General features: G+C 44.5%; 2 protein-coding genes across 11 annotated transcripts in view; both read right to left on the bottom strand.

Moving 5' to 3' along the window:
• Positions 1 to 8,472, bottom strand: part of LOC146990722 (uncharacterized) — a 142,876-nt gene extending 134,404 nt beyond the window's left edge. For 2 of the 10 annotated variants that reach the window (XR_015037634.1, XR_015037630.1), the window contains exons 1-3: positions 1,506 to 1,795; positions 1,204 to 1,271; positions 1,030 to 1,104 (exon numbers count right to left, since the gene is read on the bottom strand). Coding sequence is in view for 5 of the 10 variants with exons in the window: in XM_085798526.1 (XP_085654652.1) it covers positions 4,289 to 4,390; positions 4,649 to 4,693; positions 7,211 to 7,281; positions 7,377 to 7,398 (240 nt within the window). In the remaining 5 variants the exon portion in view is untranslated. Of the gene's footprint in view, positions 1 to 1,029; positions 1,105 to 1,203; positions 1,272 to 1,505; positions 1,796 to 4,288; positions 4,391 to 4,648; positions 4,694 to 4,927; positions 5,058 to 7,210; positions 7,282 to 7,376; positions 7,445 to 7,706; positions 8,030 to 8,364 lie in introns of those variants that run through there. The other 8 variants (XM_085798526.1, XM_085798536.1, XR_015037635.1 and 5 more) reach the window with 8 other exon arrangements.
• Positions 8,473 to 8,743: 271 nt separating this feature from the next.
• Positions 8,744 to 16,463, bottom strand: LOC146990732 (ATP-binding cassette subfamily C member 4-like). Its single transcript, XM_085798576.1, has 18 exons — positions 16,316 to 16,463; positions 15,849 to 16,040; positions 15,262 to 15,399; positions 15,123 to 15,160; positions 14,920 to 15,023; positions 14,685 to 14,831; positions 14,174 to 14,253; positions 13,813 to 13,963; positions 13,613 to 13,732; positions 13,411 to 13,521; positions 13,218 to 13,318; positions 12,325 to 12,516; positions 12,081 to 12,236; positions 11,884 to 11,973; positions 11,062 to 11,234; positions 10,853 to 10,958; positions 9,651 to 9,785; positions 8,744 to 9,549 (listed from the first exon to the last, which is right to left on the bottom strand). The coding sequence occupies exons 2-18, from the start codon at positions 16,032 to 16,034 to the stop codon at positions 9,460 to 9,462; spliced, it is 2,118 nt and encodes a 705-aa protein (XP_085654702.1). The 5' UTR covers positions 16,035 to 16,040; positions 16,316 to 16,463; the 3' UTR covers positions 8,744 to 9,459.
• Between the last annotated feature and the right edge of the window lie 447 nt (positions 16,464 to 16,910).

Raw genomic sequence — 16,910 nt, forward strand, 5'->3', positions numbered from 1 at the left:
CTGATTGAAACGGTGAAGGTGACATTTAATATCAATAATAGTGTGTTAAACGTGTGATGTTTTCATGCTGTGTTTTTTCTGTTTTGTTTTTCAAATTAAAACTCAATTTTAAAACCACTGTAGTTTTAATTAGAAACTAAATTTTCCATATTAAATCATATTACAAAGCTGATTTCAGTGACTAGTAAACACTGCTGCCATACATAAAACTACATACACAGAGTAAGTGCATAGCTGCAAGTACAAAATAAATAAATAAAAATATTAAGTCACACTTTATACACACACTCATCCAAATAACAGTTTAGCTACAAATCAGTTTTGTGTGAATATTGTGTTTTATCCAGAAACATTGAGGTGGGTCACTCCTGGTCCAGCTGGTGATTTGGTGCCATCTGGTGCTCAAAGCTTAGAATTACACCAGGTTAGTTTTAAACGACCTGAAGGAAGGAGAGATGAGGACCAGACTAGACTGTGTGGGGGGCAGAGGAGGAGGAGGAGGAAGTTGGGGGGGGGGGGGGGGGGGAGGAGTGGGGGTGCCATATAAATACCAACTACCACTCTGGAGCTGGAAATTACCGACAGTTGATAGTTGGTTAATCGTTTCAGGTGCCGCACCAAAGTTGTTCCTTTGCCCCCTACTCCCTCCTCGCCCCACACCCACTCCTTTACTGCCCCCCACTCTCCCCTCACCCCACCTCCCTCCTCCTCCTCCTCGTTTCAGGTGCCGCACCAATCAAACTCAGCTTCCATTCCTTTGCCCCCCACTCCCTGTGGAAAACAGACACAAGTTGTGGTAGTCAAAAAAAAATCTGAATCAGCATCTGCTACATAGCCTACATGAAGGTAAAACAGACACAACATGTATACCTATACACAAGGATTATTGACCATAGCGATTATAGTGTACAGTTACAATTAGCTGGTCGTATATAAACCTACTGAATACACACATGGATACACATCAATGAGGTCCCAAACCCCAGAAAAACAAACTAGCATTAATCACAAATAAAGAAATGCTCTTACTGCTGTGCAGACAGTCAGTCAGCTCCTCCTGCTTCATCTTCAGTGTGATGTTCACAAACACCTCTGACTCTCCACCTGGGACAACAGATACACAAAAACATTTAGTCACACTCATCCTGACATTTAGAAATGTTTGACCTGCAACACTTCAGCTACAAATCATACTTACATTACATTGTGTTTTCTCCAGAAACATTGAGGTGGCTCACTCCTGGCTCCAGCTGCTGATTTGGTGCCATCTGCTGGTCAAAGTATAGAATTACACCAGGTTAGTTTTAAATGACAGAAAACCAGTTTACATAAAGTTGACAAACACTTACAATGTGGAAAAAAACACATGATCCAGTTCTGGTAGGTAGGTCAACCAGAGTGGTCACATATCCAAAAAGCACAAAGTCAACAATCCAGCCGGTCTGCAACACACTAACATACATCTCCACATACTGTTAGAGCACAAAGTCTGGTCTGGTCCTCACCTCTCCTCTTTTCCCTGCAGCTCCGTCCAGGTCCTGAAGACTCCATCGGATCCGCTTGTCCTCACGGGGACTGTCTGTGTCACAAGAGACAGAGATGATGAACATGGAGGCTGCTGCTGCGTCTCTGTCTGTCTTCATTTACTCTCCTGCTTCTTTTCTACATTTATGTCAAATAAACCTCTGGAAACTTTACACTTGTCTTTTGTCAGTGAACTGGGCTCTGTGGTGGACTGTTGTGTGTCTCTTAGGGACAAACAAGACTAAGGCTTCATTATGTCATCACACATACCTGTATCGAATACTGTATGTACCTGTACATGTACACACATGAATGAATATTCAGACCTGTGGACTACACAGTGTCTGGTTCATTCTGAGGACATTTCAACATGTTTTTAATCAAATCAATCATTTCTCATTGGACACTGATCTAAAAGTCTAGAAATTAAATCATATTCCTCGCATGAAAACGCTCAGTGTTAGTTTTAGTATCACATACACACATACACACCGCTCATAGACATATATACTGACTAGATGCCAAGTGTAAAGTTTCCAGAGGTTTATTTGACATAAATGTAGAAAAGAAGCAGGAGAGTAAATGAAGACAGAGATGCAGCAGCAGCCTCCATGTTCACCATCTCTGTCTCTTGTGACACAGACAGTCCCCGTGAGGACAAGCGGATCCGACAGAGTCTTCAGGACCTGGATGGAGCTGCAGGGAAAAGAGGAGAGGTGAGGACCAGACCAGACTTTATGTGGAGATGTATGTTAGTGAGTTCATGCAGACATGCTGGATTGTTGACTTTCTGCCACTTTAGAGTAAACAATACAAGAATACCAAAAGTTATTGGAAGGTATAAAGGACTCGATAGAAGTCGGAGGTTATGTGATCTATGCAAAGATGGCCAGATTGGTGATGAGTTCCATGTTTTGTTTGAATGCAAGAACACATGTATTGTATATCTAAGAGAAAAATACCTCCCTAAATACTATGCTCGTCGCCCATCTATGTTTAAACTAATTTTGTTATTACAGTCTGATAAAACAAAAGTTATTTATAAGCTAGGTGCTTTTCTGAAACGTGTTCTTCCTCTGTTTCATTGTGTTACTAAGATAGGCTCTATCTCTAGATCTCTAGATGTCTTGCCGGAGAAGGAGTCAAACAGTAGCTATAGAGTCAAACAGCATAGATTAGCATGATGCTGATCTATGCTGTTTGACTCTATAGCTAGTTTGTTCTCATGATGCTGGAAAAGGTTGAGGGGTCTGTCGGTCCCTGAACACCAGGATCCTCTCACGATCAGCACTCCCAGTTTTTTTTTTTTTTTTCCCATCATCCACTTGTGGTCCAATGGATATGCACCCTGCCTGTCAACGCAGTGGTCGCTGGTTCACGTCCACGCACAGTTTTCATCATCATCATCATCATCATCATCCTGCTCCAAAACAATCCCATCAACAAAGACCAACCAAACATGTCAATGAAGGAGACTGTCATAATTATTCACTTATTCAGCTTTTGTTATGTATGTTGTTGTGCAGCCGTATGAGTCAGTACAAGTTCCAACACATCTGATCTCAGATCCATCGCTGGTGTAGTGGATCTTGCTCTGGCCATGAACTCAAGAGATTGCTGGTTCAAACCCTGGTGTTGGCTTCTTGGCTTCCTCCTTAAGTTTCTTTGTATGTGCTGCTTTGACGCTGTCAAATACACTATGACCAATATCTGTATCACACTAATTAATGGTAGAGTAGGTTACACTGCCGCTTTGGGTGCGGCAGATCACGGGTTCAATCCCCAGGGGAGACAGTGAGAGGTTTTCTCTTTAAGTTTCTTTGTAGCTGCTCTGACGATGACAAATACACTATGACCAGTGGATTGTCTCGGGCTCGGTGGTCGAGTGTGTTGCGTTACCGCTTTGGGTAGCGAAGGCCATGGGTTCGAGCCCCAGTGGGAGCAGTCCCCTCCCCCCCCACCACGACGGTGGGTCACAAGAAGGCCGGACAAGGGCGTTACCGACTGACCTGACCCTGACCCTGACCCTGACCCGACCGGACCCGACTGGTCCCAACCCGACTTATGTGTCGTTCGTCTCGTTCGTCTCTGTGTTGTGTTGTTCGTCCGTCTGAATGAATGCGTGAATGAATGTGGGTATATAGGTCATAAAATAGGAACTAAAAGTAAGGAATAAAGTAGAAAATAAAAGTAATGATAAGTAACTAAAAATAGTGTAGGTAAATAAAAAAAACTAAAGTAAGAACTATTATTAAGTATTATTGTATTTTTAAGTAATAAAGTAAATAAAATCCCATGTATTTACTCACTTCTCATGCATCTCTGTAACTGGCCTTCTTCTTCTCTCACTGTCCCCCCTGGGGATCGAACCCCTGGTCTGCTGTGCCCCAAGCGGCCGCGCAACCCACTGTACCATTAATCGGTGTGACAGAGACATTGGTTATAGTGTATTTGACATCGTCAAAGCAGCACATACAAAGAAACTTAAGGAGGAAACCAAGAAGCCAACGTCAGGGATTGAACCAGCGATCTCTTGATTCCAAAGCCAGGAGGATATCCACTACACCAGCAGTGGATCTGACACCTGACGTGTTGGAACTTGTACTGACTTATACAAAGCAGCACATACAAAGAAACTTAAGGAGAAGACCAAGAAGCCAACACCAGGACTCGAACCCACGATGTCAGAGTCCAAAGCCAGGAGGATATCCACTACACCAGCGGTGGATCTGAGACCAGACATGTTACTGACTCGTACTGTGACACAGATTGAATGTTGAGCTGAAGCGATGACGTCCACCAGGAAGGCGGAGCTGCTTCTCCATTGGCCGAGCACAGGTGTCTGCACTCCCGTCCTGACGATCAACTGCAGCAACCAGAGGAGCAGTGTCCTACAAATAGTCATTCTGCACTGGAGCGTCAGCGGAAGCGACTTTGCTCAAAGACCAGGCATCTTACACTTAAGGTTTTTATTCATTTGATAGTGTTTGTTTCACTCATCTTTGTCTCTTTTGCAGGTTTTCAACCCTGAGCTGACTGGCTACCATGTGCCTCTACTGCCACCTTTACTTGGTAAGAAACACTCAAAGCATACTGTTGAATACACACAGCAATCTTTACTTACTTCCACAAGACACATAGTCACACAGTTACCTCCATCTTGTTCAGTCTGAAAGACAAAGGACACATTCAACATGAGTTGCAGGGGAATGCGACTTTGCTCAAAGACCAGGCATCTTACATCTTTTACTAAGGTTTTTATTCATTTGATAGTGTTTGTTTCACTCTTATCTTTGTCTCTTTTTCAACCCTGAGCTGACTGGCTACCATGTGTTTCTACGACTGACACCACCACACAGCAATCTTTACGTACTTCCACAAGACACATAGTCACAGTTACCTCCATCTTGTTCAGTCTGAAAGACAAAAGACACATTCACCATGAGCTGCAGGTAGTCCTGTCTAACACTGCTTGTCCATGTTCTCTCTTTCAGAAGCTGCTGTCTACCTTGAGTCCAGAAGAACTTCACCACCTGGTTCAAAGAAGACATTGAAGACTCAACAATGTTAATCGTGTGGAAATGCTTGTCAGCCTAGATCTGTCTCTGGTTTGTGCCATGTGCTTCACTGGGTAAGTCGGCCATCTTGTAGACCAGGCCATGTGGCTGCATGTGTTTTTCAACCAAGAGCCCTTTTGACTGAGTAAAGTCTGGTGTACTGCTTTTTTGGCTTTTTTTTTTTTCCTTTATTTGATAGTGATGACAGTAGAGATAGACAGGAAATGGGGAGGCAGAGAGAGGGGGAATGACACGCAGGAAAGGTCTGCCCGACGCGGGATTCGAACCGGGGACGCCTGCGGCGAGGACTGTAGCCTCTACATGGGGCGGCCGCTCTACCCACTGCGCCACGCACCGCCCCAAGTCTGGTGTACTGCTGCTTGGTTGGAACAAAGACCTGCAGCCACATGGCCTGGTCTACAAGCATCAGGGTATGCGACTTTGCTCAAAGACCAGGCATCTTACATCTTTTACTTAAGGTTTTTATTCATTTGATAGTGTTTGTTTCACTCATCTTTGTCTCTTTTGCAGGTTTTCAACCCTGAGCTGGCTACTTTGTGCTTCTACTACTGCCACCTCTACTTGGTAAGAAACACTCAAAGCATACACAAATCTTTACTTACTTCCCCATGCACATAGTCACACAGGACACATTCAACATGAGTTGCAGGCGGAAGCGTCAGGAAATGCGGCTTTGCTCAAAGACCAGGCATCTTACATCTTTTACTAAGGTTTCATTTGATAGTGTTTGTTTCACTCTATCTTTGTCTCTTTTGCAGGTTTTCAACCCTGAGCTGACTGGCTAGTGCTTCTACTGCCACCTCTACTTGGTAAGAAACACTCAAGGCATACTGTTGAATACACACCTCCATCTTGTTCAGTCTGAAAGACAAAGGACACATTCAGCATGAGTTGCAGGTAGTCCTGTCTAACACTGCTTGTCCATGTTTCTTTCAGGAGCGGCTGTCCACCATGAGTCCAGAAGAACTTCACCACCTGGTTCAAAGAAGACATTGAAGACTCAACAATGTTAATCGTGTGGAAATGTTTGTCAACCTTAATCCATCCCTGGTTTGTGCCATGTGCTTCACTGGGTAAGTCGGCTATCTTGTAGACCAGGCCATGTGGCTGCAGGTGTTTGTAACCAAGAGCACTTTTGACTGAGTCAAGTCTGGTGTACTGCTGCTTGGTTGGAACAAACACCTGCAGCCACATGGCCTGGTCTACAAGATGGCTGACTTACCCAGTGAAGCACATGGCACAAACCAGGGATGGGATCAAGGTTAAACAATATAAAGTTGTTTATAAATGAACTTTATAAATGAAAATAAGTAATAAAAACCTAAAATAAAAAGTTTTCAATCTTTTACCATTTATTGCATCTTGCTATACACACACCCCATTTATTGCATCTTGCCTTATTGCTTGTTCTACCGTCACAGACTTCTTTACTCAAGATGTGTCCAATTTGACACTCAACGAGATGATGTCCTCCAGGAGAGCACAGAGCTTACGTCTTTACTTTAGGTTTGTGGTTTTTATTTTGTACAAACAACTTTACATATCCCATCCCTGGTTTGTGCCATGTCGGCCATCTTGTAGACCAGGCCATGTGGCTGCAGGTCTTCGTTCCAACCAAGCAGCAGTACACAGACTTGACTCAGTCAAAGTGCTCGTGGTTGGAACACCTGCAGCCACATGGCCTGGTCTACAAGGTGGCCGACTCACCCAGTGAAGCACATGGCACAAACCAGGGATGGGATCAAGGTTAAACAATGTAAAGTTGTTTGTAAATGAAAATAAGTACAAAATAAAAACCAAACCTGAAGTAAAGACGTAAGATCTGTGCTCCATGGCCCTCCTGGAGGACGTCACCTCGTTGGAGCGTCAAAGGAGACATCTTGAGTAAATGAGTCTGTGACAGTCAAAACACATAAACAAGCAATAAGGCTAGATGCAATAAATTGTTTATATATACCGTATATAAAAAGATACAAAACTTAAAAACACATGTATTGTTGACCATAACTTTAGTATGTACAGTTACAATCAGGTCATATACAAACCTATATGAGGTGAACCCCAGAAAAACAAACTAGCATTAATGACAAATAAAGAAATGCTCTTACTGCTGTGCAGACAGTCAGCTCCTCCTGCTTCATCTTCAGTGTGATGTTCACAAACACCTCTGACTCTCCACCTGGGACAACACATACACAAAAAACATTTAGTCACACTCATCCTGACATTTAGAAATGTTTGAGCTGCAACAGTTCAGCTACAAATCACACTTACATTGTGTTTTATCCAGATACATTGAGGTGGCTCACTCCTGGCTCCAGCTGGTGGTTTGGCGCCATCTGCTGGTCAAAGCATAGAATTACACCAGGTTAGTTTTAAATGACAGAAAACCTGCAGTTTACATTTTAAACATTAATAAAGTTGACAAACACTCTCTTATTATAATTCTAACACACTGACACTATCCAGATAAAAAAATATTAAACAATGTTAGCTGGAGAAAAGGTATTGATGCAAATATTGTTGTGTTAAAAATAAAGACTTTTACATGAAGGAGCTGTAGTTTTTACTCTTTTACTACACAAAGTCTGGTCTGGTCCTCACCTCTCCTCTTTTCCCTGCAGCTCCGTCCAGGTCCTGAAGACTCCATTGGATCCGCTTGTCCTCACGGGGACTGTCTGTGTCACAAGAGACAGAGATGATGAACATGGAGGCTGCTGCTGCGTCTCTGTCTGTCTTCATTTACTCTCCTGCTTCTTTTCTACATTTATGTCAAATAAACCTCTGGAAACTTTACACTTGTCTTTTGTCAGTGAACTGGGCTCTGTGGTGGACTGTTGTGTGTCTCTTAGGGACAAACAAGACTAAGGCTTCATAATATCAACACACACACCTGTATCATATGACCTGTGATTTGTTTCCATACATGAAGTTAAATGACAGACTACACAGTGTCTGGTTCATTCTGAGGACATTTCAACATGTTTATAATCAAATCAATCATTTCTCATTGGACACTGATCTAAAAAGTCTAGAAATTAAATCATATTACACATGAAAACACTCAGTGTTAGTTTTAGTATCACACACACTTTCTGTTTCACCTGCTAGTACCAGTTAGCATAGCTGTTAGCCACTGAGCTAGCTGCTGTCTCTGTTACCATGGACACACGTCTCTTTCTACGTCATCACGTCCCTGCAGCTTCAACAGCTTCTTCATAAACTTTGCTCGTCAGTTTAGTGAAAGTTTTATCGCACTTACAGAGACTTGGAGCGAAGTTCTCGTAGACTCAGGTGATCTTCAGGTTGTCTGTTTACTTCACACACCTGAGACAGGAAGTGAAGCGGAAGCTGCTGCAGCTTTGACAGCGACACCTGGAGGTGAAGAGGAGGAGTTGATCACCCAGCTGAGTGGACCTGCTACTGATTCCTCTGACCCCCCCACCCCTCCATCTGCAACTGGATACTGGACTTTCTGACCACCAGGCCCCAACATGTCCAGTTAGACCACCACTGCTCCTCCACTCTGTTAACTCCATTGTTGAGTGTTTATTTCCACACAGTTTCCTGCTGCTGATGTCATGAGCTAAAAACATCTGTACGTAGGCTATGTGTTTTTGTTCCAAACAGCAACAACACAGTGAGGTTTCTTTAGTTGTTTATGTCGTATTATACATCACAAATGTACAAAGTGGCAGCTGAAAAAACAAACACCAAACAAAAACAAACATTAACATGTCAGATAGTGGTTGTAGCAGCTCTTCAGATTGTCACCTGAGCTCCCTCACAGGAGACAGGACTGTAAAGTAGTTTCCATCTCCTGACACTGTTCTTTAAGGCTGGAGCCGCCTTTGGAAACACAATAATAATCTCAGTACGACATAGAAAATATTCTCACTGACCGGCTGTGTCATTGTCAGATTAATCCTTTGTATCAACAGAGGCAACCGTAGAACAGGCTGCATGTGATCAGTGGTTAAATTAACATGTACAAACTATTACAAACTTCAAAATAAGGCACTTACAGTTTCTAAAAGGGTTGTGCGATTGTTTCAAAGCGATATCTCTAAGGCATCAGTGAACTGAGCAGCGAATAGTTTACATAACATAGAAAATAAATAGTGTCTATGTCAACAGTTTTTACAGCAGTGATTTCCAGGCTCTCTCAGCGTCTTGTGCGTACACGCGGCTGGGCCCCTGGAGGCCCGGAGCCTGTGCAGAGCCTCTCCGTCCTCCTCGGTCTCCTCAGTGTGAGTGACGACGAGGCCCTCTGTGCTTCAGGAGGGGGGCAGCGCACCGGGACACACGCTCCGTCTGAATTCTCGGTCAAAAGCAGCGGTCGGCAGCTTCCCGGTGCTCACAGGGCCGTCTCGAAGATCACCAGGTTACCGTCGGCCGTCTCGGCGTGCCCGTTGGCAACGGTGGAGCGGCTCCTGTTCTCGTAGGCCTGAGCGCACACAGCAGCGGGAACAAAGGTCAGTGTTGTTTAGGATGTCAACAAAGAAAAAACTTTCCGACAGCAGCAGCAGACGCCCGTCGTCCCCTCACCTGTTTAGCTGCCTGCAGCAGAGCGGCTGCCTCCTGTTTGCCCGTCTGCTGCACCATCTTGTGAAAGATGCCGTCTGCATCTTGAAGGAGGGTGTAAGGCTCATCGTAGGCGTGGATCCTCCCCGCATCCAGAACCTGGACACAGCATCACCAGAGTCAGTACAGGGCTGCAGACTGCCCCTAAATGGGTGCAAGTAAATGTTCCATCTACTTTCACATGTTTAACCAGAACATTCCTGTTTTTTTGTTTTTTAACTCTGGTGCAACACGGAGGCGGCGACTCAAAGACTCTGGAATCAGGCCAATGTGTGTGAGGATCATGAATGAAAAGTAAACGTGAATATTTGCTTTGCAAGTCAGTTTATGGTCTGCACCCTTAAAGGGATAGTACCATTTTTTTTAAAGTGGGGTTGTATGATCTACAAATAGCCCCTAAGTACTTTAATTGCAGTAGAAGACTCTCTGCCCGGCGACCCATAATAGCCTGGCCAGAGATTTACAACATACATTGTTGTGAAGGACCCACAGAAACGGCCTATTTTCGCGCCTGAAGAGTTTTACGTGAAAAAATCCTGTTCCATTGTTCGCTATAATATAATTTTTTCCAGCCCTTCAAAGTGCAGCAAAACGCAGTTTTTATTTGGACCTAACACTCACGTATCCTCCGGCTGTTTAGCACTGCCGATCAGCAGTTGGTTAGGTCCTCAAAGCCGCGTTTTTCCTGCACTTTGAGGGGCTGGAAAAAATTATATTATAGCGAACAATGGAACTGTGTATTTTTTTTTCAGGTAACTTAGGGGCTATTTGTAGATCATACAACCCCACTTTTTAAAAAAATGCTATTATCCCTTTAATGCACTCCTAAAATGTTAAAGGGGAACTAATACAAGTCTGTTTTACTTTCTAACAAAGCAGCAGCTGCACATGATCAGTGGTTACATTCACATTTCTGCTTTTTAACCACGTGTGAGTTCAGTGCTGGAAATGTTATTTGATGAACAACAGTGTGTGTGTGTGTGTGTGTGTGAGACGGCTGCTTGTTGTTGACCTACATATGGAACTTGTAAAGACGCCTATTTTTAGTGTCTCAGACAGGTTAAACAGGTTTTGATCACATCAAACACATATTTGAAATGAGTGTGCTTTTGGAAATGTCCCATGATGCCTTGTTATGAGTCCTATGAGTGGTGCTTGGTGCTCACCAGGATGCGGTCGCTGTCGATGATGGTGTTGAGGCGGTGAGCGATGGTGAGCACGGTGCACTCTCTGAACTTGTCCCGTATGGTTTTCTGGATCAGCTCGTCTGTCCTGCACACACACACACAAACACACACATACTCGGTGAGCCAGTGGGAACAGAGACACCGCGTGGTTCCTGGACTCAGTGTCCAGGTCTTTAGTGGTCTGGTACCTGGGGTCCACGTTGGCCGTGGCCTCGTCGATGATGAGGACGCGGTTCTTCCTCAGGACGGCTCTGGCCAGACACACCAGCTGCCTCTGACCCACGCTGAAGTTAGAGCCCGACTCGGCCAGAACCGTCTCCAGCTTCCCCGGCAGCTCCTCCACCACCGACTTGAGCTGCACCTGCACACACACACACACACACACAGGGAAATGTTTTAACGATAAAGAAGCACCAATTAACCTCTGTCTTTCTGTCTGTGTGTCGCCTTCAGTTAAAGGGATATTTCAACATTTGGGCAAATTCTCCTATTGCCATAATCCCTATAGTTTTAGGAGTAAATTCATTACCTTTAATTGTCAGTGCAAGCTGTTTTTAGATCGGCGGGGGACTATAGGGATTATGGCAATAGAAATATCCCTTTAATATCTCTCCATTTAATCTTAGATTCAATTCAATTATATTGTCACTCTCATGAAAAACCTTGTTTAACATGGGAGTGAGAAGCCGTTCTCCCTATGTCATGTTGTTTACTGGACATATAACAGGGAGATGCATTTAAAACAAGATAATGATTCAAAAATGTTCAAAAAGAGAAATAAAATTTAAAAAAATACACTAAAAATAAAGTGCGTCAGTTGCAGTTAGTTGGGGAAAGTGCAGGTGCATGTGTGTGTAAAATAGTCAGTGTGTTGTTTGTCTTCTCTGCAGCTGAACTGTTCCCGTACCAGACGGTGATGCAGTGAGTTATCTTGATTATTACCTCATCAAGATAAGTTTTGTAAGTGTGTGTGTGTGTGTGTGTGTGTGTGTGTGTGTGTGTGTACCGACCTCTTGCAGAGCGCCCCACAGCTCCTCGTCTGTGTGCTGGTTGAAAGGGTCCAGGTTCTTCCTCATGGAGCCGGTGAACAGCACCGGGTCCTGGAAAACAGAACAACACAAGAGGGAGGAAGAGGTCAAACGTCCATCAAGTCCAATAGAAGATAATAACATGATGACACATCGACCAGATGTCGCCGCTTCTTCACCTGGGGGATGATGGACATCTTCTGGCGCAGGTCGTGCAGGCCGATCTCCGAGGTCAGGACCCCGTCGATGTAGATTTTCCCCTGAGGCTCTGCCAGGCGGAACAGAGCCGAGACCAGGGAGCTTTTCCCAGCTCCCGTTCTGCCCACGATCCCGACCTGCGGCACAGGAACAAACATCCTCAGATCCTGTTCTGACGTCACATCGAGCTAACGTACGTGTGCGTGTCGTAGAAACGCATCTGACCTTCTCTTTGGGTCTGAACATGGCCCTCAGGTCCTTCAGCACCATCGGCCCCTCGCTGCTGTAGGAGAAGCTGACGCCGTCGAAGGTCACCAGGCCTTTCCTGGGCCAGTCGGGAGGAGGACGCTTCTGGGTTTCCCATGGTGCTTCACTCTCCAGTTCAGTGTACTCCACCACCCGCTCCACCGAGGTCATCTGACGGCACAAAGAGGAGATGATCAACCACAAGACCAGTCATCCGGAGTTAGACCTCGTCCACACCAAAACGGAGCTTCGCCCTAAACGATCTATTTCTAAATAATTATTTAGTTAACTGAAATAAATCAAAAGAATTACAACTTTTCCCAAAACGAGAACTAAATAAAAACTACAATGAACAACACAAAACTAACTATAACTAAAGTTGAGTCAGATAACATCAGCTTAGTTGTAATTTTCTTAGAGATGTCTAAAGCTGCAGGAAGAAAATGCCACAGCTACCTGTGGAGAGTGAATAAGAGTGAATAAGAGTGAATGTAACTGATGGGAACATTATGGGATGCAACTTAAGGGACAAATCCCACAAATTTCAGAGTCTGACAGAGGCTTTCTCCTAAAACCTGAAAAAGACTAAATAAAAACAATTAAATTCCTCAAAAATACAAACTGAACTACAACTGCTTCATCACTTGTTGAACTAAACTAAAACTAAACTGAAACAAAAAAGCAAACTGAAAAACTAAATAGAAATAAAAACTAATGAAAATTTTCAGATATAAATGGAGGGTAAATACAGTTTTCATCCCCTTAAAACGCTGTTTCCGTCTGGATGAAATGCCAAAAACTACTAAAATACTTCATTCTGATCTAAAAATATCACCCGATCAAACAGCTGAAGGACAGTGCTGTTTCCTCACCAAGTTCTCCACCTCCGCGCTCTGCCTGACGCCCCACTGGAACATCCCCATCAGGGTGACGGAGTAGGTCAGAGCCAGACCCACGGAGCCGGCTTCCAGCTCTAAAAAGGAGGAGATCAAAAACCATCAGACTCACACACACACACACCATCCTGCAAAGCTAGATGCGACAAGAAGAAAAATGCGTCCTCACGGTCTCTGAGCAGCAAGCAGCCGAACGTGGTGATGGTGACGAAGATGGAGCAGATGCCGTCGAGGCGGAGAGCGAACCAGCGGGAGGTGGTGAGGAACAGGAACCAGGCGGCTGTTGAGGAGAGAGGAGGGAGTCTGTTGTTAGACTGGATCTGTCGTCATCAGCAGTGGAGCTGCAGGAGCGGAGGAGAGTCGGCAGGAACCTGAGTGCAGGTCCTGGTGGTCGTCGAAGGTTTTCTGGAACCTCTCCTCGGCGCCGAAGGCTCGGATGGTCCACAGGCCCTGAAGGGACGAGGACAGGTGGGAGAAGACGGGACTCCGAGCTGCGGGACAGAAAAACTGTTCAGTATTTCTGCACAAACAAACAACAACAAAAAAACACATATGAAGAGAAGACACTCACTGGTGGACTCGAGGCGCTTGATGTTTCTGGAGGTCTGCAGGAAGTAGCGACGGAGGTAGAGGAAGACGAGGAGGAGCGGCAGCACGGGGATGAGGATCCAGGGGATGATTGACGCTGCCACGGCGATGATGCCCACAATCTGCAGGAACAACTACTCGGAGAAAGACAAACCGTCTCTTTAGCTGGAGCCAATTTCCTCATCAAGTCATGACTAATTCTCTCCATTACATTACACTGGACACACTTCTCTGTTTCTTTTTTTCCTCCCTCTAACAAATATTTATCCTTCGTTCTTCCTCAACTTCCACTAAAACTAAAAGTCTCTTTGTTCCATTAGGCCAATTCCATTCAGCTGACTCACCTGGATGAAGTCCACCATGATCCACGGCATGTTGGAGTCAAGCTGACCCATGTCCTTCGAAAACCTGTTGAGAACTCGTCCTGAGGAGACACAGAGACAGAGATCATCAGACGTTAACACTGTTGTTGTTGTTTTAGATTTTACTAACTTGTATCTTTCTTCTTCTTTTTTCCACTCCACTCTAACCACTCTCTAATTCCAGAGAGTACATTAAACCCTCTATTCCAACTTTTCCACAAAGATCAAATTCATGTGAATTATGTAAAACTTAAAAGGGATAATAACATTTTGCCAAATTCTCCCCACGGATCTCAAAGCAACATGCACCGATAATTAAAGATAATGAACCTACTGCAATGACTATAGGGATTATGGTGGCAAAATGCTGAACTATCCCTTTAACAATAAATAATTGTGGTTTTTCCATTATTTGCACTTAATTTTTAGCACAATTATCTGATCCTCTTGTGCTGTTTGGCTCCGTGTGTTGGTGCCGTGACGTTTTCCTCACCGATGGGGTTGACGTCGAAGAAGCGGACGGGCGTTTTGAGGATGGAGGTGAACATGCGGTTGTGCAGGGACTGTGCGCACTTGACCAGCACGTTGAACAGGAGGAAGTTCCTGATGAAGCCGAAGACGATGGTGGCTGCTGTCAAACCTGCAGCGGCGGCAGAAAGTTACACACAGTTACACACACAACAGGAGACAACATGAGGAGCAGAGTAAACAATAAGTGTTCAGCTCACCTCCATAAACGCCCAGGTAGAAGTCTGTGTCCAGCTCTCTGGTGACGTTTACTCCGTTTAGGATGATGGTGCTGTTGACAGTGACCTTCTCCTGCTCGTCAGCCCTGAGCAGAACAAGTGGAACCAAAGTCAGGAACAAGTTCTCAAAGAACTGGTGACGAAAATACAAACAATGGCTCTATTTTCTTTTCTTTCATTCTCACCAGTGAGCGAGCCACCAGTCCTGCACGATGTATGCTACCTGAAAGACAAAGAGGGGAATTAAATGGTTAAATTTCTTCATTTAGAGGAAGTAAAATCATGTGAAATGAAACTTTACTTCATGGTTTCCCTCTCTTGTACCTGAGCTAGAAGGTTGATCAGCAGGACCAGGACCAGAAACAGGATGCTGGCTCCGGCTCGCAGGTATTTGACGTACAGACCCGGTCCGATGTTTCCCTGAGCCCGACTTTCTTCTGTCATCGCCTGCACCGGCTCCGCCTGCGCCACCCCAGAAACAAACACAGGGGTTACACAACTCACAAAGGACAAAAATGAATCAGTTTCAAGACAAACGTTGACAGCAGGGTGGAGAGAAAAGCCTCCAGTGGAAAAACAAGAGGGGAAATCAAAGCACAGTTCATGTTCAGGCTGCAAATTCTGTTTCATGGCCATGATCTGTCTGTTTAACCCCAAAATGATCTGTATATTTGAAATAAAACCAGAACAGAACTGAAGTTTTTTTTTTTTTAATTATTGTTTTGTAAGGAAGTTCAAAGCATCACGTTGTTATACATGACAAATTATCATCTGTTTTTCTCTATTACTTTGAAAAACTACAGATTATGACTTCTATATGAAGCTTATATCCAATATATATTTAGTATAATCACTCGTAGATGCAGGACAGAACTGGACCGTACAAGGATACAAAGCGCTTTAATACGAACCGGTAACTGGTCTCCATCTTGGACGGAGGAGGTCTGAGAGAGCACAGAGTTCTGGGACAGAGTCCGGCTCCTGGTGGTGACGTCGGCAGGCGGCTGCTGCTGCTCCTCCTCCTCCTCTTTATTCAGCAGAGTGGTGAAGTCCACTCCAGACTGACGCAGCTCTGTGTACGTCCCCTTCGCCACCATGTGACCCTGACACACACACACACACACACACACACACACACACACACACACACACAGGAAGTCAGAACACTACACATCTGCGCTCATGTTTACACGCAGCTGCCAGCACCTAAACACCACAACATCGGGTTTACACAAACCTTTGAAACGTTTATGGTTGAAGACACAGATACTGCATGTACTGTACATGTTGTTTCACTCTGCTTCTCTACAAACATTAAACTGAGATTCTTCAGTTTGTCTAAAGGGTAAAAAGCCTGTCAAACAAATGCAATGCCCACCTCCTTCAGGACCAGGATCTGGTGGGCTGCTTTCAGGTACTGCAGCTGGTGCGTGACCAGGATGCGGGGCTTGTTCTTCAGGAAGCCACAGATGCACCTGATGGACACACAGAGAAGACGATTGTGTCAGTTTCCAGAGAGAAAAAGAGAAACAAAATGTTCACTTCTAATTATTCTACGTTACATACGACGGAGCATTATAAAAAGGAGGAAAGTTGTTAAAATGAGGCTGTGGAACATTTTGTGAAGGTGTAGGTTTCACAATCAAGGAGATACTCAATCTTTTGGCACATTGTCATCAGTATCAGTATCAGGAAAAGAATATGCAAGAAAATGCAGAAAGAACCAGTCGGACTTGGATGAAGTCGCTGCTTTTGTCTCATAAAATTGCCCCTTTATTCTCGTAAAATTATGACTTTTTGACTTTATTCTCGAAGTCTGTGATTTTCTTTTTTCTCATTGTGGCCCTAATACTCCGTCGTAGTTACATAATGTTCTGTGTGACTGTTTTATCCAAGAAGCAGGAGCAACAGGAAGCGTGGGGCCAACTTCAATTGTCTGTCTGACACTTGCTGCACCGCACCTCTTCCTGGTT

Source organism: Trachurus japonicus, chromosome 2 (genome assembly GCF_045865225.1).
Source record: "Trachurus japonicus isolate A0001 chromosome 2, Traja_1.0".
Taxonomy (NCBI): Eukaryota; Metazoa; Chordata; class Actinopteri; order Carangiformes; family Carangidae; genus Trachurus; species Trachurus japonicus.